General features: G+C 43.0%; 1 protein-coding gene across 6 annotated transcripts in view; it reads left to right on the plus strand.

The window, feature by feature from the left end:
* Positions 1-24,998, plus strand: part of LOC124121055 (BAI1-associated protein 3-like) — a 266,273-nt gene that overhangs the window by 152,718 nt on the left and 88,557 nt on the right. For all 6 annotated transcript variants that reach the window (XM_048392841.1, XM_048392838.1, XM_048392837.1 and 3 more), the window contains 2 exons: positions 3,850-4,111; positions 16,815-16,859. In XM_048392841.1, the coding sequence (XP_048248798.1) occupies positions 3,850-4,111; positions 16,815-16,859 (307 nt within the window). The remainder of the gene's footprint in view (positions 1-3,849; positions 4,112-16,814; positions 16,860-24,998) is intronic.

The following is a 24,998-nucleotide window of genomic DNA, read 5'->3' on the forward strand; positions in this document are numbered from 1 at the left end:
ACCCCTACTGGACCTACTGACTACTGTGTGGTACAGATTTCAGTGACCCCTACTGGACCTACTGTGTCGTACAGATTTCAGTGACCCCTACTGGACCTACTGACTACTGTGTGGTACAGGTTTCAGTGACCCCTATTGGACCTACTGACAACTGTGTCGTACAGATTTCAGTGACCCCTACTGCACCTACTGTGTGGTACAGGTTTCAGTGACCCCTACTGGACCTACTGACTACTGTGTGGTACAGATTTCAGTGACCCCTATTGGACCTACTGACTACTGTGTGGTACAGGTTTCAGTGACCCCTACTGCACCTACTGTGCGGTACAGACGTCAGTGACCCCTACTGGACCTACTGACTACTGTGTGGTACAGGTTTCAGTGACCCCTACTGGACCTACTGACTACTGTGTGGTACAGATTTCAGTGACCCCTACTGGACCTATTGACTACTGTGTGGTACAGATTTCAGTGACCCCTACTGGACCTATTGACTACTGTGTGGTACTGGTTTCAGTGACCCCTACTGGACCTACTGACTACTGTGTGATACAGGTTTCAGTGACCCCTACTGGACCTACTGACTACTGTGTGGTACAGGTTTCAGTGACCCCTACTGGACCTACTGACTACTTTGTGGTACAGGTTTCAGTGACCCCTACTGGACCTACTGACTTCTGTGCGGTACAGGATTCAGTGACCCCTACTGGACCTACTGACTACTGTGTGGTACAGATTTCAGTGACCCCTACTGCACCTACTGTGTGGTACAGGTTTCAGTGACCCCTACTGGACCTACTGACTACTGTGTGGTACAGATTTCAGTGACCCCTATTGGACCTACTGACTACTGTGTGGTACAGGTTTCAGTGACCCCTACTGCACCTACTGTGCGGTACAGACGTCAGTGACCCCTACTTGACCTACTGACTTCTGTGGGGTACAGGTTTCAGTGACCCCTACTGGACCTACTGACTACTGTGTGGTACAGATTTTAGTGACCCCTACTGGACTTCCTGACTACTGTGTGGTATAGATTTCAGTGACCCCTACTGGACCTACTGACTACTTTGTGGTACAGATTTCAGTAACCCCTATTGGACCTACTGACTACTGTGTGGTACATGTTTCAGTGACCCCTACTGGACTTACTGACTACTGTGTGGTACAGGTTTCAGTGACCCCTACTGGACCTACTGACTACTGTGTGGTACAGATTTCAGTGACCCCTACTGGACCTACTGTGTCGTACAGATTTCAGTGACCCCTACTGGACCTACTGACTACTGTGTGGTACAGGTTTCAGTGACCCCTATTGGACCTACTGACAACTGTGTCGTACAGATTTCAGTGACCCCTACTGCACCTACTGTGTGGTACAGGTTTCAGTGACCCCTACTGGACCTACTGACTACTGTGTGGTACAGATTTCAGTGACCCCTATTGGACCTACTGACTACTGTGTGGTACAGGTTTCAGTGACCCCTACTGCACCTACTGTGCGGTACAGACGTCAGTGACCCCTACTTGACCTACTGACTTCTGTGCGGTACAGGTTTCAGTGACCCCTACTGGACCTACTGACTACTGTGTGATACAGATTTCAGTGACCCCTACTGCACCTACTGTGTGGTACAGGTTTCAGTGACCCCTACTGGACCTACTGACTACTTTGTGGTACAGATTTCAGTGACCCCTACTGGACCTACTGTCTCGTACAGATTTCAGTGACCCCTTCTGGACCTACTGACTACTGTGCAGTACAGGTTTCAGTGACCCCTACTGGACCTACTGTGTCGTACAGATTTTAGTGACCCCTACTGGACCTATTGACTAATGTGCGGTACAGGTTTCAGTGACCCCTACTGGACCTACTGTGTCGTACCGATTTCAGTGACCCCTACTGGACCTACTGACTACTGTGTGGTACAGGTTTCAGTGACCCCTACTGGACCTACTGACTACTGTGTGGTACAGGTTTCAGTGACCCCTACTGGACCTACTGTGTGATACAGATTTCAGTGACCCCTACTGGACCTACTGACTACTGTGTGGTACAGGTTTCAGTGACCCCTACTGGACCTACTGACTACTGTGTGGTACAGGTTTCAGTGACCCCTACTGACTACTGTGCGGTACAGGTTTCAGTGACCCCTACTGGACCTACTGTGTCGTACCGATTTCAGTGACCCCTACTGGACCTACTGACTTCTGTGTGGTACAGGTTTCAGTGACCCCTACTGGACCTACTGACTACTGTGTGGTACAGGTTTCAGTGACCCCTACTGGACCTACTGTGTGATACAGATTTCAGTGTCCCCTACTGGACCTACTGACTACTGTGTGGTACAGGTTTCAGTGACCCCTACTGGACCTACTGACTACTGTGTGGTACAGGTTTCAGTGACCCCTACTGGACCTACTGACTGCTGTGTGGTACAGGTTTCAGTGGCCCCTACTGGACCTACTGTGTGATACAGATTTCAGTGACCCCTACTGGACCTACTGACTACTGTGTGGTACAGGTTTCAGTGACCCCTACTGGACCTACTGACTACTGTGTGGTACAGGTTTCAGTGACCCCTACTGACTACTGTGTGATACAGGTTTCAGTGACCCCTATTGGACCTACTAAAGTCTGTGTGGTACATGTTTCAGTGACCCCTACTGGACCTATTGACTAATGTGCGGTACAGGTTTCAGTGACCCCTACTGGACCTACTGTGTCGTACCGATTTCAGTGACCCCTACTGGACCTACTGACTACTGTGTGGTACAGGTTTCAGTGACCCCTACTGGACCTACTGACTACTGTGTGGTACAGGTTTCAGTGACCCCTACTGGACCTACTGTGTGATACAGATTTCAGTGACCCCTACTGGACCTACTGACTACTGTGTGGTACAGGTTTCAGTGACCCCTACTGGACCTACTGACTACTGTGTGGTACAGGTTTCAGTGACCCCTACTGACTACTGTGCGGTACAGGTTTCAGTGACCCCTACTGGACCTACTGTGTCGTACCGATTTCAGTGACCCCTACTGGACCTACTGACTTCTGTGTGGTACAGGTTTCAGTGACCCCTACTGGACCTACTGACTACTGTGTGGTACAGGTTTCAGTGACCCCTACTGGACCTACTGTGTGATACAGATTTCAGTGTCCCCTACTGGACCTACTGACTACTGTGTGGTACAGGTTTCAGTGACCCCTACTGGACCTACTGACTACTGTGTGGTACAGGTTTCAGTGACCCCTACTGGACCTACTGACTACTGTGTGGTACAGGTTTCAGTGACCCCTACTGGACCTACTGTGTGATACAGATTTCAGTGACCCCTACTGGACCTACTGACTACTGTGTGGTACAGGTTTCAGTGACCCCTACTGGACCTACTGACTACTGTGTGGTACAGGTTTCAGTGACCCCTACTGACTACTGTGTGATACAGGTTTCAGTGACCCCTATTGGACCTACTAAAGTCTGTGTGGTACAGGTTTCAGTGACCCCTACTGGACCTACTGACTACTGTGTGGTACAGGTTTCAGTGACCCCTACTGGACCTACTGACTACTGTGTGGTACAGGTTTCAGTGACCCCTACTGGACCTACTGACTACTGTGTGGTACAGGTTTCAGTGACCCCTACTGACTACTGTGTGATACAGGTTTCAGTGACCCCTATTGGACCTACTAAAGTCTGTGTGGTACAGGTTTCAGTGACCCCTACTGGACCTACTGACTACTGTGTGGTACAGGTTTCAGTGACCCCTACTGGACCTACTGACTACTGTGTGGTACAGGTTTCAGTGACCCCTACTGGACTTACTGACTACTGTGTGGTACAGGTTTCAGTGACCCCTACTGCATGCTGGGGATCCAGCCGAGCCATCCCTCTGAAGGCGATCCCAACACCTTGTTCTCATCTGACGAGGAATCAGGGACAAGGACGAAGGAGAAGGAGCGCCGTGGACTGCGTAAGTTCTCGACCAGTCTGCGCAAGAAGAAGGACAAGGAACTTGTGAAGGACCTGGTGCCTGCCAAATACATCCAGACAACCGCTGTGATACCCAACACTCTCAACCCTGAGTGGAATGAAAAATTCCGATTGTGAGTATTGATAACAAAATATGTAAATCATGAAAATTCACTTGTGAAAGCATCCTTAATTATGGGTGGATGTGTCTGTGTGTGCATCATGAAATACACTTGCCAACATCCTTAATTATTGCTGGATGTGCCTGTGTGTGCATCATGAAATACACTTGCCAACATCCTCAATTATGGGAAGATGTGTCTGTGTGTGCATCATGAAATACACTTGCCAACATCTTCAATTATGGGTGTATGTGTCTGTTTGCGTCATGAAATACACTTGCCAACATCCTCAATTATGGGTGGATATGTCTGTTTGCGTCATGAAATACACTTGCCAACATCCTCATTTATGGGTGGATGTGTCTGTTTGCATCATGAAATACACTTGCCAACATCCTCAATTATGGGTGGATGTGTCTGTTTGCATCATGAAATACACTTGCCAACATCCTCAATTATGGGAAGATGTGTCTGTGTGGGCATCATGAAATACACTTGCCAACATCTTCAATTATGGGAAGATGTGTCTGTTTGCATCATGAAATACACTTGCCAACATCCTTAATTATTGCTGGATGTGCCTGTGTGTGCATCATGAAATACACTTGCCAACATCCTCAATTATGGGAAGATGTGTCTGTGTGTGCATCATGAAATACACTTGCCAACATCCTCAATTATGGGAAGATGTGTCTGTGTGTGCATCATGAAATACACTTGCCAACATCCTCAATTATGGGTGGATATGTCTGTTTGCGTCATGAAATACACTTGCCAACATCCTCATTTATGGGTGGATGTGTCTGTTTGCATCATGAAATACACTTGCCAACATCCTCAATTATGGGTGGATGTGTCTGTTTGCATCATGAAATACACTTGCCAACATCCTCAATTATGGGAAGATGTGTCTGTGTGTGCATCATGAAATACACTTGCCAACATCTTCAATTATGGGAAGATGTGTCTGTTTGCATCATGAAATACACTTGCCAACATCCTCAATTATGGGTGGATGTGTCTGTTTGGATCATGAAATACACTTGCCAACATCCTCAATTATGGGAAGATGTGTCTGTGTGTGCATCATGAAATACACTTGCCAACATCCTCAATTATGGGAAGATGTGTCTGTGTGTGCATCATGAAATACACTTGCCAACATCCTCAATTATGGGTGGATATGTCTGTTTGCGTCATGAAATACACTTGCCAACATCCTCATTTATGGGTGGATGTGTCTGTTTGCATCATGAAATACACTTGCCAACATCCTCAATTATGGGTGGATGTGTCTGTTTGCATCATGAAATACACTTGCCAACATCCTCAATTATGGGAAGATGTGTCTGTGTGTGCATCATGAAATACACTTGCCAACATCTTCAATTATGGGAAGATGTGTCTGTTTGCATCATGAAATACACTTGCCAACATCCTCAATTATGGGAGGATGTGTCTGTTTGCATCATGAAATACACTTGCCAACATCCTCAATTATGGGAGGATGTGTCTGTTTGCATCATGAAATACACTTGCCAACATCCTCAATTATGGGTGGATGTGTCTGTGTGTGCATCATGAAATACACTTGCCAACATCCTCAATTATGGGTGGATGTGTCTGTGTGTGCATCATGAAATACACTTGCCAACATCCTCAATTATGGGAGGATGTGTCTGTTTGCATCATGAAATACACTTGCCAACATCCTCAATTATGGGTGGATGTGTCTGTGTGTGCATCATGAAATACACTTGCCAACATCCTCAATTATGGGAGGATGTGTCTGTTTGCATCATGAAATACACTTGCCAACATCCTCAATTATGGGTGGATGTGTCTGTGTGTGCATCATGAAATACACTTGCCAACATCCTCAATTATGGGTGGATGTGTCTGTGTGTGCATCATGAAATACACTTGCCAACATCCTCAATTATGGGTGGATGTGTCTGTGTGTGCATCATGAAATACACTTGCCAACATCCCCAATTATGGGAGGATGTGTCTGTTTGCATCATGAAACACACTTGCCAACATCCTCAATTATGGGTGGATGTGTCTGTGTGTGCATCATGAAATACACTTGCCAACATCCTCAATTATGGGTGGATGTGTCTGTGTGTGCATCATGAAATACACTTGCCAACATCCTCAATTATGGGAGGATGTGTCTGTTTGCATCATGAAATACACTTGCCAACATCCTCAATTATGGGTGGATGTGTCTGTGTGTGCATCATGAAATACACTTGCCAACATCCTCAATTATGGGAGGATGTGCCTGTGTGTGCATCATGAAATACACTTGCCAACATCCTCAATTATGGGTGGATGTGTCTGTGTGTGCATCATGAAATACACTTGCCAACATCCTCAATTATGGGAGGATGTGTCTGTGTGTGCATCATGAAATACACTTGCCAACATCCTCAATTATGGGAGGATGTGTCTGTGTGTGCATCATGAAATACACTTGCAAACATCCTCAATTATGGGAAGATGTGTCTGTGTGTGCATCATGAAATACACTTGCCAACATCCTCAATTATGGGAAGATGTGTCTGTGTGTGCATCATGAAATACACTTGCCAACATCCTCAATTATGGGAAGATGTGTCTGTGTGTGCATCTTGAAATACACTTGCCAACATCTTCAATTATGGGTGGATGTGTCTGTGTGTGCATCATGAAATACACTTGCCAACATCCTAAATTATGGGTGGATGTGTCTGTGTGTGCATCTTGAAATACACTTGCCAACATCTTCAATTATGGGTGGATGTGTCTGTGTGTGCATCTTGAAATACACTTGCCAACATCCTCAATTATGGGTGGATGTGTCTGTGTGTGCATCTTGAAATACACTTGCCAACATCCTCAATTATGGGTGGATGTGTCTGTGTGTGCATCATTAGATACACTTGCCAACATCTTCAATTATGGGTGGATGTGTCTGTGTGTGCATCATGAAATACACTTGCCAACATCCTCAATTATGGGTGGATGTGCCTCTGTGTGTGCATCATGAAATACACTTGCCAAGATCCTAAGTTATGGGTGGATGTGCCTCTGTGTGTGCATCATTAGATACACTTGCCAACATCCTCAATTTTTGGTGAATGTCTGTGTGTGCATCATGAAATACACTTGCCGACATCCTCAATTGTTATCCCCCCAGCATATAATGCAGGGGGATACAGCGAAATAAGGTAAATAATATGAAATATTATGCAAAGGAAAACTCAGAAAACAAATCTCCTTATTGGAAATTGTTACGATATTTAGTGAAAAATACAGGTAAGACTTTATCTATTCCCCCTCTGCGCAGACATGTCACAGACGAAAGCCCAAATATATACTCAGATTTAGATAAAGCTAACCAGTTAAACAAGTATTTTTCATGCATAGCAGATGTTGATGGAAGTAAGGCGATATTGCCAAATGTGGAAAAACGTACAGATAAAACATTTAGCACATTGCGAATAAACGTATATGAAATAAGTGATATAATAAAGTCTCATTCTTTGAATAAAGCTTCGGGCCCAGATCGCATTAGATCGCAAATTCTGAAACATACTGTAGCATCTTTAAGTGAAGTCTTATGTCTATTATTCAATATCTCATTGAGAACGCGTACATATCCAAGTCAATGGAAAGAGGGTCATGTTATGCCATTATTGAAAAAACGTGACCCAACACTTTCCTCAAATTATAGACCAATATCTTTGATAAGCTGTATCGGGAAAGTATTCGAACGAGTTGTGTTCAAGCACTTGCACAATTATTTTCATGAGAATTCGTTGCTATACAAATACCAATCAGGATTCCAAGCTGGTCACTCGACCGTCCACAAACTGTTGGAATTATATAATCAAGTGTGTAAAGCCTTCGATAAATTAATGAATGGGCTCAAGACTGGTTAATTCTATATAATCCGAGCAAAACAAAATCAATTCTCGTTTCCACAAAAGAGCTGCAGAGAACTTTGAAATTATTTTTGGATAATCAAAACATTGAAAATGTTAAAACACACAAATACCCGGGTGTTATATTGTCGTCATCGGGCAAGTGGTCAACTTGGGATTCAGTGATTCAACTATTAAAACAACATCAAAGATGATTCATTCAATGAGAAAGCTTAAGTATATGCTCTGTCGTAGTGTGTTGAGTAAGATTTATGTAATGTTTATTAGACCACATTATGAATATGCATGTGAAGTTTGGGACGGTTGTACCAAGGAGCAGAGTGACAAATTAGAAAAACTCCAACTGGAAGCAGCAAGAATTGTAACTGGTTTACCAACCTATACTTCCGTCAAAAATTTATATTTCGAAACTTCCAGGGAGCCCCTATCAGAGCATAGGAGAAAACGTAAATTGTGTTTATTCAATAAAATGTACAACAATATGACACCTTCATACCTTAAAGATCTAGTACCTCACTCTGTCGGGACAAACGTAACATACAACCTTAGAACCGCTCACAATATAACTATGCCTCTATTACGTACTAAGTTATCGGAATCCTCGTTTATACCATCCGCGATCAAATTGTGGAATACATTACCTATTCAGCAAAGGAATATTGAAACATTCCCTCGATTTAAATCCAGTTTAACAACAGATAGTCCTACAGTTCCATCATATTTCTCATATGGTTTAAGGAAAATTAACATAATACATACAAAATTAAGATATGATGACAGTGAATTAAAAAATGACTTATTTAGAAAAGGTTTAAACGAGGATCCAAAATGCCGATGTGGCAGCCCATGTGAAAATTCCTATCATTTTTTCATTGAATGTCCTTTATTTAAATCAGCTAGAAACGAATTGATGCACTCACTATTGTTAATTGTGAAAGATACTTGTGATGTAAATATTGACCTGATGCTAGTTGGAAATGCAATTTTTACCTAATCATGTGAACGAAAGCATTTTTAGGAATGTTCATACATATATAAAGAAAGCAAAAAGGTTTGAGTGAGCAGTGTGAATGTACATACATTTCTCTATCTCTTTCCTTTCCTTTCCTTTCCTTTCCTTTCCTTTCCTTTCTGTCATTTGATTTATTAACTGTAAATAAGCATACATGTAAATAGATGGGAGAGGGTGTTCTAAGTTGTGATAACCTGTGCCCAATCCTTTTCATGAGAATAAAATATGTTTAAACAAAAAAATAAAAAATATGTTTAAACAAAATACAGCGATCAACCAGGCCGTCTGTCCATCCGTCTGTCCGTCCGTCCGTCTGTCCGTCCATAGTCATTTCCTTTTCCGGGGCAGAACTCGAAAACAATTCAGTGTATTTGATTGAAATCTTGGCAAATCTATCAGTCACATACTGAAGTTGTGCCTTTTGCTATTTAGGGTTCTATAAGGGATCCCTATTATCTCAGCCTAACGATAAGGGGGTCCCTATCATTTCAGCCTAAAGATAAGGGTTGTCCCTATTATCTCAGACTAAAAATAATGGGATCCCTATTATCTCAGACTAAAGATAATGGGGTCCCTATTATCTCAGACTAAAGATAAGGGGGTCCCTATAATCTCAGACTAAAGATAAGGGTTGTCCCTATTATATCAGTCTGAAGGTAATGGGATCCCTATTATCTCAGCCTAAAGATAATGGGGTCCCTATTATCTCAGACTAAAGATAATGGGGTCCCTATTATCTCAGACTAAAGATAAGGGTGTCCCTATTATCTCATACTAAAGATAGGGTTGTCCCTATTATCTCAGACTAAAGATAATGGGGTCCCTATTATCGCAGACTAAAGATAATGGGGTCCCTATTATCTGCTGCAGGAAACATCTGGCACAGCAATATCAGTTCTGTCTCCCAGCTGATGCTAGCCTTGTGCTCATCATGTTTCACATGAAAGTGGCCACTGCTGATGTTAAGGCATTGTGTATTGTCTGACCAACAGGAACAATAAACGTCTCTTTAACCACAAAGCTTATAAAGCTCCTATGCACCGTGATTATCAATGGTGTTCACAGAATTCTCATCAATTTTAGAAATGGCTATTTTGAAAATGTCTTTCTGATCATTATCAGTGGCTGAGAAGAGTTATGTCAAATTATTTCTTTTATTCACATATATTTTTTTGAAAATTGAAATTCTCTTGAGAGGGATATGTTTCCTGTATATGCCAGTGACTGAGAACCAGACCATTTTTAAGGGAGAGAATTTATGGATGTCAACTTCTTTATTATGAGGAACACAACGTTTCAGAGTATATGCTTACTCCTTCATCAGGTGAATGAATGCTATGAGCCAGAGAACATATGCATGTACATGTAAGAACAACACAAGTAATAAGATAACAAAAGGTGGAAACTTAACAAGGGAAGACAGCACATAATGGGCTCTGATAGGTGATAAGCAATAGACAATGGAAGCCCACACTTTACAGTAATTAGCGCTGATAGGTGATAAGCAATAGACAATGGAAGCCAACACTACAGTAATTAGTGCTGATAGGTGATAAGCAATAGACAATGGAAGCCAACACTACAGTAATTAGTGCTGATAGGTGATAAGCAATAGACAATGGAAGCCCACACTTTACAGTAATTAGCGCTGATAGGTGATAAGCAATAGACAATGGAAGCCCACACTTTACAGTAATTAGCGCTGATAGGTGATAAGCAATAGACAATGGAAGCCCACACTTTACAGTAATTAGCGCTGATAGGTGATAAGCAATAGACAATGGAAGCCCACACTTTACAGTAATTAGCGCTGATAGGTGATAAGCAATAGACAATGGAAGCCAACACTACAGTAATTAGTGCTGATAGGTGATAAGCAATAGACAATGGAAGCCCACACTTTACAGTAATTAGCGCTGATAGGTGATAAGCAATAGACAATGGAAGCCCACACTTTACAGTAATTAGCGCTGATAGGTGATAAGCAATAGACAATGGAAGCCCACACTTTACAGTAATTAGCGCTGATAGGTGATAAGCAATAGACAATGGAAGCCCACACTTTACAGTAATTAGCGCTGATAGGTGATAAGCAATAGACAATGGAAGCCAACACTACAGTAATTAGCGCTGATAGGTGATAAGCAATAGACAATGGAAGCCCACACTTTACAGTAATTAGCGCTGATAGGTGATAAGCAATAGACAATGGAAGCCCACACTTTACAGTAATTAGCGCTGATAGGTGATAAGCAATAGACAATGGAAGCCCACACTTTACAGTAATTAGCGCTGATAGGTGATAAGCAATAGACAATGGAAGCCCACACTTTACAGTAATTAGCGCTGATTGGTGATAAGCAATAGACAATGGAAGCCAACACTTTACAGTAATTAGCGCTGATAGGTGATGAGCAATAGACAATGGAAGCCAACACTACAGTAATTAGCGCTGATAGGTGATAAGCAATAGACAATGGAAGCCCACACTTTACAGTAATTAGCGCTGATAGGTGATAAGCAATAGACAATGGAAGCCCACACTTTACAGTAATTAGCGCTGATTGGTGATAAGCAATAGACAATGGAAGCCAACACTTTACAGTAATTAGCGCTGATAGGTGATGAGCAATAGACAATGGAAGCCAACACTACAGTAATTAGCGCTGATAGGTGATAAGCAATAGACAATGGAAGCCCACACTTTACAGTAATTAGCGCTGATAGGTGATAAGCAATAGACAATGGAAGCCCACACTTTACAGTAATTAGCGCTGATTGGTGATAAGCAATAGACAATGGAAGCCAACACTTTACAGTAATTAGCGCTGATAGGTGATGAGCAATAGACAATGGAAGCCAACACTACAGTAATTAGCGCTGATAGGTGATAAGCAATAGACAATGGAAGCCCACACTTTACAGTAATTAGCGCTGATAGGTGATAAGCAATAGACAATGGAAGCCCACACTTTACAGTAATTAGCGCTGATAGGTGATAAGCAATAGACAATGGAAGCCAACACTACAGTAATTAGCGCTGATAGGTGATAAGCAATAGACAATGGAAGCCAACACTTTACAGTAATTAGCGCTGATAGGTGATAAGCAATAGACAATGGAAGCCCACACTTTACAGTAATTAGCGCTGATAGGTGATAAGCAATAGACAATGGAAGCCAACACTTTACAGTAATTAGCGCTGATAGTGTTGGACAACTGGAAGCCAGGACTAAATGTCACTGATTGGTAATGTCAATGGAAGAATGGGCAAACGGCCGGGGGTGACCATTTTTGTTTTCATTCTGTGGATTGCATCATGTGAATTTATCAGATCATGTAGAAAACCAACACCATTCCATTCACTTCATCTTGTGAAATTCTAGAAAAGAGACAATCCTAAAATTGAAACCACAGATAAACTACCACTTTTAGTCCACTAGTCCTTAAAAATGGCAAATGTCTACTAGTTCTTACCTTAACTGTTGGGCAGTTTGGCAAGGACTACATGACTAGTGCCAGTTTATAACGCTGAAGTGTCAGCACCAGCACCAGCTTAATCTGTCTAAAGCCTTCTGTCAGTGACTGCAAATTATGCACACCGGTCACATCGAGATGGCCGCACATCACACACACTGGTCACATCAAGATGGCCGCACATCACGCACTACAGTCACATCGAGATGGCCGCACATCAAGCACACGGGTCACATCAAGATGGCTGCACATCACGCACACTGGTCACATCGAGATGGGCGCACATCACGCACATCAGTCACATCTAGATGGCCGCACATCACGCACACCAGTCACATCAAGATGGCCACACATCACGCACACCTGTCACATCGAGATTGCCGCACATCACGCACACGGGTCACATCAAGATGGCTGCACATCACGCACACTGGTCACATCGAGATGGCCGCACATCATGCACACCAGTCACATCAAGATGGCCGCACATCACGCACACCAGTCACGTCAAGATGGCCGCACATCACGCACATGGGTCACATCTAGATGGCTGCACATCACGCACAAAGGTCACATATAAATGGCCGCACATCACGCACACGGGTCACATCGAGATGGCCGCACACCACGCACACCTGTCACTTCAAGATGGCCGCACATCACGCACACCAGTCACATCAAGATGGCTGCACATCACGCACACCAGTCACATCGAGATGGCTGCACATCACGCACACGGGTCACATCAAGATGGCTGCACATCACGCACACTGGTCACATCGAGATGGCCGCACTTCATGCAGACTGGTCACATCAAGATGGGCACACATCACGCACACCAGTCACATCGAGATGGCCGCACACCACGCACACCTGTCACATCAAGATGGCCGCACATCACGCACACGGGTCACATCAAGATGGCCGCACACCACGCACACCTGTCACATCAAGATGGCTGCACACCACGCACACCTGTCACTTCAAGATGGCCGCACATCACGCACACCAGTCACATCAAGATGGCTGCACATCACGCACACTGGTCACATCGACATGGCCGCACTTCATGCAGACTGGTCACATCAAGATGGGCGCACATCACGCACACCAGTCACATCAAGATGGCTGCACACCACGCACACCTGTCACTTCAAGATGGCCGCACATCACGCACACCAGTCACATCGAGATGGCCGCACACCACGCACACCTGTCACATCAAGATGGCCGCACATCACGCACATGGGTCACATCAAGATGGCCGCACACCACGCACACCTGTCACATCAAGGTGGCCGCACATCAACCACACGGGTCACATCGAGATGGCCGCACACCACGCACATCTGTCACATCCAGATGGCCGCACATCACGCACACTGGTCACATCGAGATGGCTGCACATCACGCACACCAGTCACATTGAGATGGCTGCACACCACGCACACCTGTCACATCCAGATGGCCGCACATCACGCACACTGGTCACATCCAGATGGCTGCACATCACGCACACCAGTCACATTGAGATGGCTGCACACCACGCACACCTGTCACATCAAGATGGCCGCGCATCATGCACACCAGTCACATCAAGATGGCCGCACATCACGCACACGGGTCACATCGAGATGGCTGCACATCACGCACACGGGTCACATCAAGATGGCCGCACATCACGCACGCGGGTCACATCAAGATGGCCGCACATCATGAACACTGGTCACATCTAGATGGACGCACAAAACTTATAACCGTCACATCAAGATGGGCTCACATCACGCACACTGGTCACATTGAGATGGCCGCACACCACTCACAGCAAGATGGCCGGACATCACGCACACTGGTCACATCAAGATGGACGCACACCACTCACAGCAAGATGGCCGCACATCACGCACACTAGTCACATCTAGATGGCCGCATATCACGCACACCAGTCACATCCAGATGGCCGCACATCATTCACACCAGTCACATCGAGATGGCCGCACATCACGCACACCAGTCACAGCAAGATGGCCGCACATCACGCACACCAGTCACATCTAGATGGCAGCACATCACGCACATGGGTTACATCGAGATGGCTGCACATCACGCACACTGGTCACATCTAGATGGACGCACAAAACTCACAACGGTCACATCAAGATGGCCTCATATCATGCACACTGGTCACATCGAGATGGCCTGCTCATCAAGCACACCAGTCACATCTAGATGGCTGCACATCACGAACGAGGGTTACATCGAGATGGCCGCACATCACACACACGGGTTACATTGAGATGGACGCACAAAACTCACAACGGTCACAGCAAGATTAGTCTATAAGTCTATTATCTGTCAGTGTTAGAGGATGTGTACCTGTTATCTGTCAATTTAAAAGATGTGTACCTGTTATCTGCCAATGTTAGAGGATGTGTACCTGTTATCTGTCAGCGTTTGATGATGTGTACCTGTTATCTGTCAGCTTTTGATGATGTGTACCTGTTATCTGTCAGTGTTAGAGGATGTCTGCCTGCTATCTGTCAGTGTTAGAGGATGGCTGCCTGTTATCTGTCAGCGTTTGATGATGTGTACCTGTTATCTGTCAGTGTTAGAGGATGTCTGCCTGCTATCTGTCAGTGTTAGAGGATGGCTGCCTTTTTTCTGTCAGCGTTTGATGATGCGTACCTGTTATCTGTCAGTGTTAGAGGATGGCTGCCTGTTGTCTGTCAGTGTTAGAGGATGGCTGCCTGTTGTCTGTCAGTGTTAGAGGATGGCTGCCTGTTATCTGTCAGCGTTTGATGATGTGTACCTGTTATCTGTCAGTGTTTGATGATGTGTACCTGTTATCTGTCAGTGTTAGAGGATGGCTGCCTGTTGTCTGTCAGTGTTAGAGGATGTGTACCTGTTTTCTGTCAGTGTTAGAGGATGGCTGCCTGTTATCTGTCAGCGTTTGATGATGTGTACCTGTTATCTGTCAGCGTTTGATGATGTGTACCTGTTATCTGTCAGTGTTAGAGGATGGCTGCCTGTTATCTGTCAGTGTTAGAGGATGGCTGCCTGTTGTCTGTCAGTGTTAGAGGATGTGTACCTGTTTTCTGTCAGTGTTAGAGGATGGCTGCCTGTTGTCTGTCAGTGTTAGAGGATGGCTGCCTGTTATCTGTCAGTGTTAGAGGATGTGTACCTGTTATCTGTCAGTGTTAGAGGATGGCTGCCTGTTATCTGTCAGTGTTAGAGGATGGCTGCCTGTTATCTGTCAGTGTTAGAGGATGTGTACCTGTTATCTGTCAGTGTTAGAGGATGGCTGCCTGTTATCTGTCAGTGTTAGAGGATGGCTGCCTGTTATCTGTCAGTGTTAGAGGATGGCTGCCTGTTATCTGTCAGTGTTAGAGGATGGCTGCCTGTTATCTGTCAGTGTTAGAGGATGGCTGCCTGTTATCTGTCAGTGTTAGAGGATGTGTACCTGTTATCTGTCAGTGTTAGAGGATGTGTACCTGTTATCTGTCAGTGTTAGAGGATGTGTACCTGTTATCTGTCAGTGTTAGAGGATGGCTGCCTGTTATCTGTCAGTGTTAGAGGATGGCTGCCTGTTGTCTGTCAGTGTTAGAGGATGGCTGCCTGTTATCTGTCAGTGTTAGAGGATGGCTGCCTGTTATCTGTCAGTGTTAGAGGATGGCTGCCTGCTATCTGTCAGTGTTAGAGGATGGCTGCCTGTTGTCTGTCAGTGTTAGAGGATGGCTGCCTGTTATCTGTCAGTGTTAGAGGATGGCTGCCTGTTATCTGTCAGTGTTAGAGGATGTCTGCCTGCTATCTGTCAGTGTTAGAGGATGGCTGCCTGTTATCTGTCAGTGTTAGAGGATGGCTGCCTGCTATCTGTCAGTGTTAGAGGATGGCTGCCTGTTGTCTGTCAGTGTTAGAGGATGGCTGCCTGTTATCTGTCAGTGTTAGAGGATTGCTGCCTGTTATCTGTCAGTGTTAGAGGATGGCTGCCTGTTATCTGTCAGTGTTAGAGGATGGCTGCCTGCTATCTGTCAGTGTTAGAGGATGGCTGCCTGTTATCTGTCAGTGTTAGAGGATGGCTGCCTGTTATCTGTCAGTGTTAGAGGATGGCTGCCTGCTATCTGTCAGTGTTAGAGGATGGCTGCCTGTTGTCTGTCAGTGTTAGAGGATGGCTGCCTGTTATCTGTCAGTGTTAGTGGTAGACTATACATTCTTTTGTTAGTTTTGAATACCAGCTATCGGTGTGAATTTTGATAGTTTTGAAAAGTTGACAATCATTTTCATTTTTCTTTAACAGTGACTTGGATGCTGCCCACACTGACCGGTTCCATTTGGACATCTGGTGAGTTGCACTATACTTGGGATAAATGTCACGTGGAACTGTATTTCATTCATATCAGGGGTGGGAGGAAATGGCAAGGTGACCCAGGAATTATCACTTTGGTGAAACCAGTGATCATGGGTACAGCGCTGATGGCTCAAGTACAGCTGATCCTGCAAAGCTCCTTACAGTGCCTTACCCCACTCAACCACCCATGCCCCTTTCAGTAAACACATAATCAGATAAGTTAATGATGGTCAGAATATATGTCTGTATTTTAAAGATTGTAAATACAAGAGATATTTACCTGCAGTGCTAGGTTTGAGTCTTAAGAGATTGAAGTGATACCAGAAGGGCCTTTATGTCTTACACACTTCAGTGTGGAATGTTCAGTGATTACAGACATGAGGCTGTAAGTTGCCTGTAACCAATAGCTTATTATTGATAATAAGTATAACAATAAGTATAGCACTGTCCGATGCCAGGGCTCCATTGCTACACGTTGCCTCCTGTATTGACATCAATAACGGATTCACCCTCACCCACACTCCATAATGGATTCACCCTAACCCACACTCCATAACGGATTCACACTCAACCACTAGAGGTGTAACGATACGGGAGGGTCGCGATACGTTACGTATCGTGATACAGGGGTCGCGATATGATACGTATCACGATACAGTGTTTACTGGTACAAGGTAAGCCAAGTTGATGTCTTTCTGCTCTCTAAAAGATGTGACAAGTACAGTTGAAGAAGATATAAGGTGTTTATTTACTGTTATAGCAAATTGTCAGCAATACAGTATGTTTTACTGAAACAACAAACTGGCTTTGAAACTGTTAAACGTATTTCATGTATTTTCTTAAGTATAGTGCGCACCAATGTATAATGCCCACCCCCCTCTAGCGGGTTCAATATTTTGGAAAAAAAAATAATTGAATATTATGCGCAGAAAAAATTACACTGTACTCCTTCAGCGAAGTCCGGCAAACAAACGGGTGATGAGAAACTTCATCAGTACAAATTCGAAATTTGAGATAAAAAAACACCAGACATGTTGATTTACCGTTTAAATTATATTTTTTGTTCAGCTAGGCATTGTTTTATATCCAGGGATTAAGATTACCTTGTGTATTTTCTCGTAAACTTAGCCGGACACAGCAATCAGCTGTACACACATTTTCTTGGAATCTACCGGTGATTCGGTCAAGACACACCCAATGATATAACTTTACAGCATTTTAATGCAAGGATCGGCAAAAGTTGGATCTGAAACTATTTTTTTTATCAGGAATAATATATTCCAATATCTTGTTAATTTAGATGCAGCTTTTACTAAACATATTTAAAATAATAATAACCCTAAGCGAAGCAGCTGATCGCCATTGCCGGGTATTATTTTTTACATGGAACCAGTCTGACCAGTCACCGTCAAGGCTCCCGTGCACGTGATCGCTTGATCGCGAGAATTGACATAGAATCGTCCAACAAAAACAAATATGACTTTTAACGAATCAAAGTATGGCATTTATGATATATGTATCCATTCTCTGTCAACTAAAGTTCGTTTCAAGGCATCAATGGCGGTAATCTGACCGTGGTTGCTGTTAATAACAGTGAGTTGTGCGATCTTCCGATCGCTTCATACACGATTTCGCCGAAATTATTTAAAACAATATTAAAAGGAATTTTGAATAAAATTAATGAAATAAGTTACAAACAAAAGTCCAGATATACAAAGAACACTTTTTCTAGCCAGACAGTGTAATAACATGAATAATTTGCGAACTTCAGTATGGATTTGTTGACATGGTATTTCCGGTGTTACGTGCTCACGGTAATGTCTTTCCATGGGGGAAAAACTTCAAAACTCATTAATTCGTGTATAATGCGCATCCCCTTCTACACAGCTGTGTTTTTGGGAAAAAAGGGCGCACTATACTCAAGAAAATATGGTAAGTAAAACTGTGTTATGAAAATATTGTATGTATCGCGATACATGCTTTCCAAATCGATGCATCATATCGTAGGCTGTGCAATGGGATACAATACTGTATCGCCGTATCGTTACGCCACTATCAACCACGCTTCATAACAGATTCACTCTCACCCACACTCCATAACGGATTCACTCTCACCCATACTCCATAACGGATTCACTCTCACCCATACTCCATAACAGATTCACTCTCACCCATGCTCCATAACGGATTCACTCTCACCCATACTCCATAACAGATTCACTCTCACCCATACTCCATAACGGATTCACTCTCACCCATACTCCATAACAGATTCACCCTCACCCACACTCCATAACAGATTCACTCTCACCAACGCTCCATAACGGATTCACTCTCACCCATACTCCATAACAGATTCACTCTCACCCACACTCCATAACGGATTCACCCTCACCTACACTCCATAACAGATTCACCCTCACCCACACTCCATAACAGATTCACTCTCACCAACGCTCCATAACGGATTCACCCTCACCCACACTCCATAACGGATTCACTCTCACCCATACTCCATAACAGATTCACCCTCACCCACACTCCATAACAGATTCACTCTCACCAACGCTCCATAACGGATTCACCCTCACCCACACTCCATAACAGATTCACTCTCACCCACACTCCATAACGGATTCACTCTCACCCATACTCCATAACAGATTCACTCTCACCTACACTCCATAACGGATTCACCCTCACCAACGCTCCATAACGGATTCACCCTCACCCACACTCCATAACGGATTCACTCTCACCCACGCTCCATAACGGATTCACTCTCACCCATGCTCCATAACAGATTCACTCTCACCAACGCTCCATAACGGATTCACCCTCACCCATGCTCCATAACGGATTCACCCTCACCCATGCTCCATAACAGATTCACTCTCACCCATACTCCATAACAGATTCACCCTCACCCACACTCCATAACAGATTCACTCTCACCAACGCTCCATAACGGATTCACTCTCACCCATACTCCATAACAGATTCACTCTCACCCACACTCCATAACGGATTCACCCTCACCTACACTCCATAACAGATTCACCCTCACCCACACTCCATAACAGATTCACTCTCACCAACGCTCCATAACGGATTCACCCTCACCCACACTCCATAACAGATTCACTCTCACCCACACTCCATAACGGATTCACTCTCACCCATACTCCATAACAGATTCACTCTCACCCACACTCCATAACGGATTCACCCTCACCTACACTCCATAACAGATTCACCCTCACCCACACTCCATAACAGATTCACTCTCACCAACGCTCCATAACGGATTCACCCTCACCCACACTCCATAACAGATTCACTCTCACCCACACTCCATAACGGATTCACTCTCACCCATACTCCATAACAGATTCACTCTCACCCACACTCCATAACGGATTCACCCTCACCAACGCTCCATAACGGATTCACCCTCACCCACACTCCATAACGGATTCACTCTCACCCACGCTCCATAACGGATTCACTCTCACCCATGCTCCATAACAGATTCACTCTCACCAACGCTCCATAACGGATTCACCCTCACCCATGCTCCATAACGGATTCACCCTCACCCATGCTCCAGAACAGATTCACTCTCACCAACGCTCCATAACGGATTCACCCTCACCCATGCTCCATAACGGATTCACTCTCACCCACGCTCCATAACAGATTCACTCTCACCCACACTCCATAACAGATTCACTCTCACCCACGCTCCATAACAGATTCACTCTCACCCACGCTCCATAACGGATTCACTCTCACCCATGCTCCATAACAGATTCACTCTCACCCACACTCCATAACAGATTCACTCTCACCCACGCTCCATAACGGATTCACCCTCACCTACACTCCATAACAGATTCACTCTCACCAACGCTCCATAACGGATTCACCCTCACCCATGCTCCATAACAGATTCACTCTCACCCAAGCTCCATAACGGATTCACCCTCACCTACACTCCATAACAGATTCACTCTCACCAACGCTCCATAACGGATTCACCCTCACCCATGCTCCATAACGGATTCACCCTCACCCATCCTCCATAACAGATTCACTCTCACCCACACTCCATAACAGATTCACTCTCACCCACACTCCATAACAGATTCACTCTCACCCACGCTCCATAACAGATTCACTCTCACCCACGCTCCATAACAGATTCACCCTCACCTACACTCCATAACAGATTCACCCTCACCTACACTCCATAACAGATTCACTCTCACCAACACTCCAAAACGGATTCACCCTCACCCATGCTCCATAACAGATTCACTCTCACCCACACTCCATAACAGATTCACTCTCACCAACGCTCCATAACGGATTCACCCTCACCCATGCTCCATAATAGATTCACTCTCACCCATGCTCCATAACAGATTCACTCTCACCCACACTCCATAACGGATTCACTCTCACCCACGCTCCATAACGGATTCACTCTCACCCATACTCCATAACAGATTCACTCTCATCCACGCTCCATAACGGATTTACTCTCACCCTCCCACGCTCTATCCAATAAAGACATGATTTTGCCTATTTGTCTGTGCCTTGCCTAACTGGCAATACATGTACTTATCTCTTGTCAACGCATTGTATTTTAATCAAATATGATTATATCATCTTCCTCTTGTAGTGACAAATAGAAACCTAATATGTTATGAAGCCCGTTTTACACTTGAGATTTTCCAAGTTGACCTAAAAGCATTCATTCCTGCCTGTCGTTTCTGTTACGAATTCCTCCTTCTCATACAGGCAAAGGCTTAAACAAATAGTTACATGATCAGTCCTGCACCTGGAATGACGACCATGTTTGAGACGTGGTGTGATAGACGTCCTCCCAGGAGATGTGTGCTCATGGTTTATTCATTATTTTCTGCATATGGAGGATATATATGAGACCCCTGGTCCAGTCTTAGCAAGATTGATTATGTTGCCAGAAAACATACAATCTGCAATAATGAAGGCGCGGTTATTTCCAAGTGAATTATTCCGAATATAGAGACTATGTGGTTGAGGAGAGAATAATGAAGCAATGAGAGGCTGTCGTCAGCGAGAGCCAGCATTATACATTAGCAGATTACAGGGGAGTCGCATTGATAACTGTATTCCTGGAAACAAATACAAAATACTAATGCTAATTGAAAACAAATAAAGTAAACATCTTGGCCATTTTTTAAAAATCAGTACTTTCTCTTTCTAGTAAGTATTAGAACTGGAATAGTATATTCAAAGTGGATATATGTGTGTATTGGTGTGGTGTGAAAGCTCTCGAAGCATGCATCATGTCTGCTTATTTCTTGCTGAAGGTGATGTCACGCGGTTGCCGTGATGATGTACGGGCTCTGGGTGGGTGTGAAATGATCAGTACTCTCGGGGATTATTAAATACTATATGATATGGAGAGTTCAGCCCTAATGAAGACTTGTCATTGTCAAGCTCTGGCTATTCATATTTGAAAGTAGATGTTGCAAAAAAAATGTAAAATGACTGGATTTCAGATCAGTTAATGTTCTAAGACACTGACTGTCATTCAAAATGGCCCAAGGACTTTTTTCAAATTTGTCCTGTCAAAAGTTAATAAATCATTAAACTGCCCTAATGCAATTTGTCTCCATCAAAATCAGTGAAAATATAATACAGTGTTCCCTTGTTATTGCGCCCTTCAATATAGCGCTAACTCGGTTATAGCGCGTGGTAAAGCATGGCTCCCAAAATTTACTAGTTTTCCAATGACGCGATGTTTTCCCCCATCTCAGAAAACATTATCAGCTGATCACGTAACACCGGAAATACCAGTCAACAAATCCGAACTGAAGTACGGAATTTCATTCTAGATTATTATAATATCTGGTAATAAAAAAAAATGTTCATTGTTTATCTGGACTAATGTTTGCAATTTATTTTTTTAATTATATTCAAAATTTCATTCAATAATTATAATAATCTTATGCGAAGTGATCGGTAGATCGCACAACTCACTGTTATTTACAGCAACCACGGTCAGATTACCGCTATTGATGCCTTTAAACGAACTTTAGTTGCAAGAGAATGGATACACATATCATAAATGTCGTACCATTACTCGCTAAAAGTCATATTTGAGGCAGTTTGTCTATTAAATGTCAACATAACGTTTTTGCAATCGAAATACATGTAGCGCGGGAAGTCCTTACGGTGACTGGTCAAAATCGTTCCATACGTCAAAAAATATCCTGCATACAATCTGTACCAAAGTGCTACGCTTGTGGTTCTTATAATTTTAAGTATATATGGTGGAAGCTGCAGCTAAAATAACATTATATTGGAATATATTATTTCTGATAAAATAATGATTTCAGATACAGTTTCTTCCGACCATTGCATTATATTTTTTTAAAGTGGTATCACTGGGTACGTTTCAACTAAATCACCGGTAGATTGGGAGCAATTATATCCAATTTCATACTTTTATTGACCAAGTTTGTTATAGATCTACCTGCTTATTCACCTCAAAGGGATATGATGTGTTGTTGTTTTTTGAAGCGCAGATTAATACTCGATCAATTCTTTTTTTACACTATGAATCATGAATAACTTCTGAAACGTGCAACATAGATCATGTTAGGTAGGCAGAGCATGTATACTGTTTTGTTGGTCATCTACCACCTACGACTCGACCTTCGTTAAACCGCTGATCATCTATAATGCTCATCAATTATTTGGACCCCGAAGGTAGCGTAGTAGCGAGGGATCATTGTATATTGAATGAAACCAAAATACAACATGTACAATACAGGATGTACAAAACAATACAAAGTGTACAATACAACATGTACAATACAATACAAAGTGTACAATACAACATGTACAATACAGGATGTACAACACAATACAAAGTGTACAATACAACATGTACAATACAACATGTACAATACAATACAAAGTGTAAAATACAGGCTGTACAACACAATACAAAGTACAATACAGGATGTACAACACAATACAAAGTGTACAATATAACATGTATAACACAATACAAAGTGTACAATACAACATGTACAATACAGGATGTACAACACAATACAAAGTGTACAATACAACATGTACAATACAATACAACATGTACAATACAGGCTGTACAACACAATTCAAAGTGTATAATACAACATGTACAATACATGATGTACAACACAATATAAAGTGTACAATATAACATGTATAACACAATACAAAGTGTACAATACAACATGTACAATACAATACAAAGTGTACAATACAGGATGTACAATACAACATGTACAACGCAATACAAAGTGTACAATACAACATGTACAATACATGATGTACAACACAATATAAAGTACAATATAACATGTATAACACAATACAAAGTGTAAAATACAACATGTACAATACAATACAAAGTGTACAATACATGATGTACAATACAGGATGTACAACACAATACAAAGTGTACAATACAACATGTACAATACAGGATGTACAACACAATACAAAGTGTACAATATAACATGTATAACACAATACAAAGTGTGCAATACAACATTTACAATACAGGATGTACAACACAATACAAAGCGTACAATACAACATGTACAATACAATACAAAGTGTACAATACAGGCTGTACAACACAATACAAAGTACAATACAGGATGTACAACACAATACAAAGTGTACAATATAACATGTAGAACACAACACAACATATACAATACAGGATGTACAACACAATACAAAGTGTACAATACAACATGTACAATACAGGATGTACAACACAATACAAAGTGTACAATACAACATGTACAACACAATACAAAGTGTACAATACAACATGTACAATACAGGATGTACAACACAATACAAAGTGTACAATGCAAAGTGTAAAATACAACATGTACAATACAATACAGAGTGCAATACAACATGTACAATACAGGATGTACAACACAATACAAAGTGTATAATACAACATGTACAATACAATACAAAGTGTACAATACAACATGTACAATACAGGATGTACAACACAATACAAAGTGTACAATACAACATGTACAATACAGGATGTACAACACA

The sequence above is a fragment of the Haliotis rufescens genome, unplaced genomic scaffold, assembly GCF_023055435.1.
Source record: "Haliotis rufescens isolate VD_foot unplaced genomic scaffold, xgHalRufe1.0.p SCAF_11, whole genome shotgun sequence".
In the NCBI taxonomy this organism is placed as follows: Eukaryota; Metazoa; Mollusca; class Gastropoda; order Lepetellida; family Haliotidae; genus Haliotis; species Haliotis rufescens.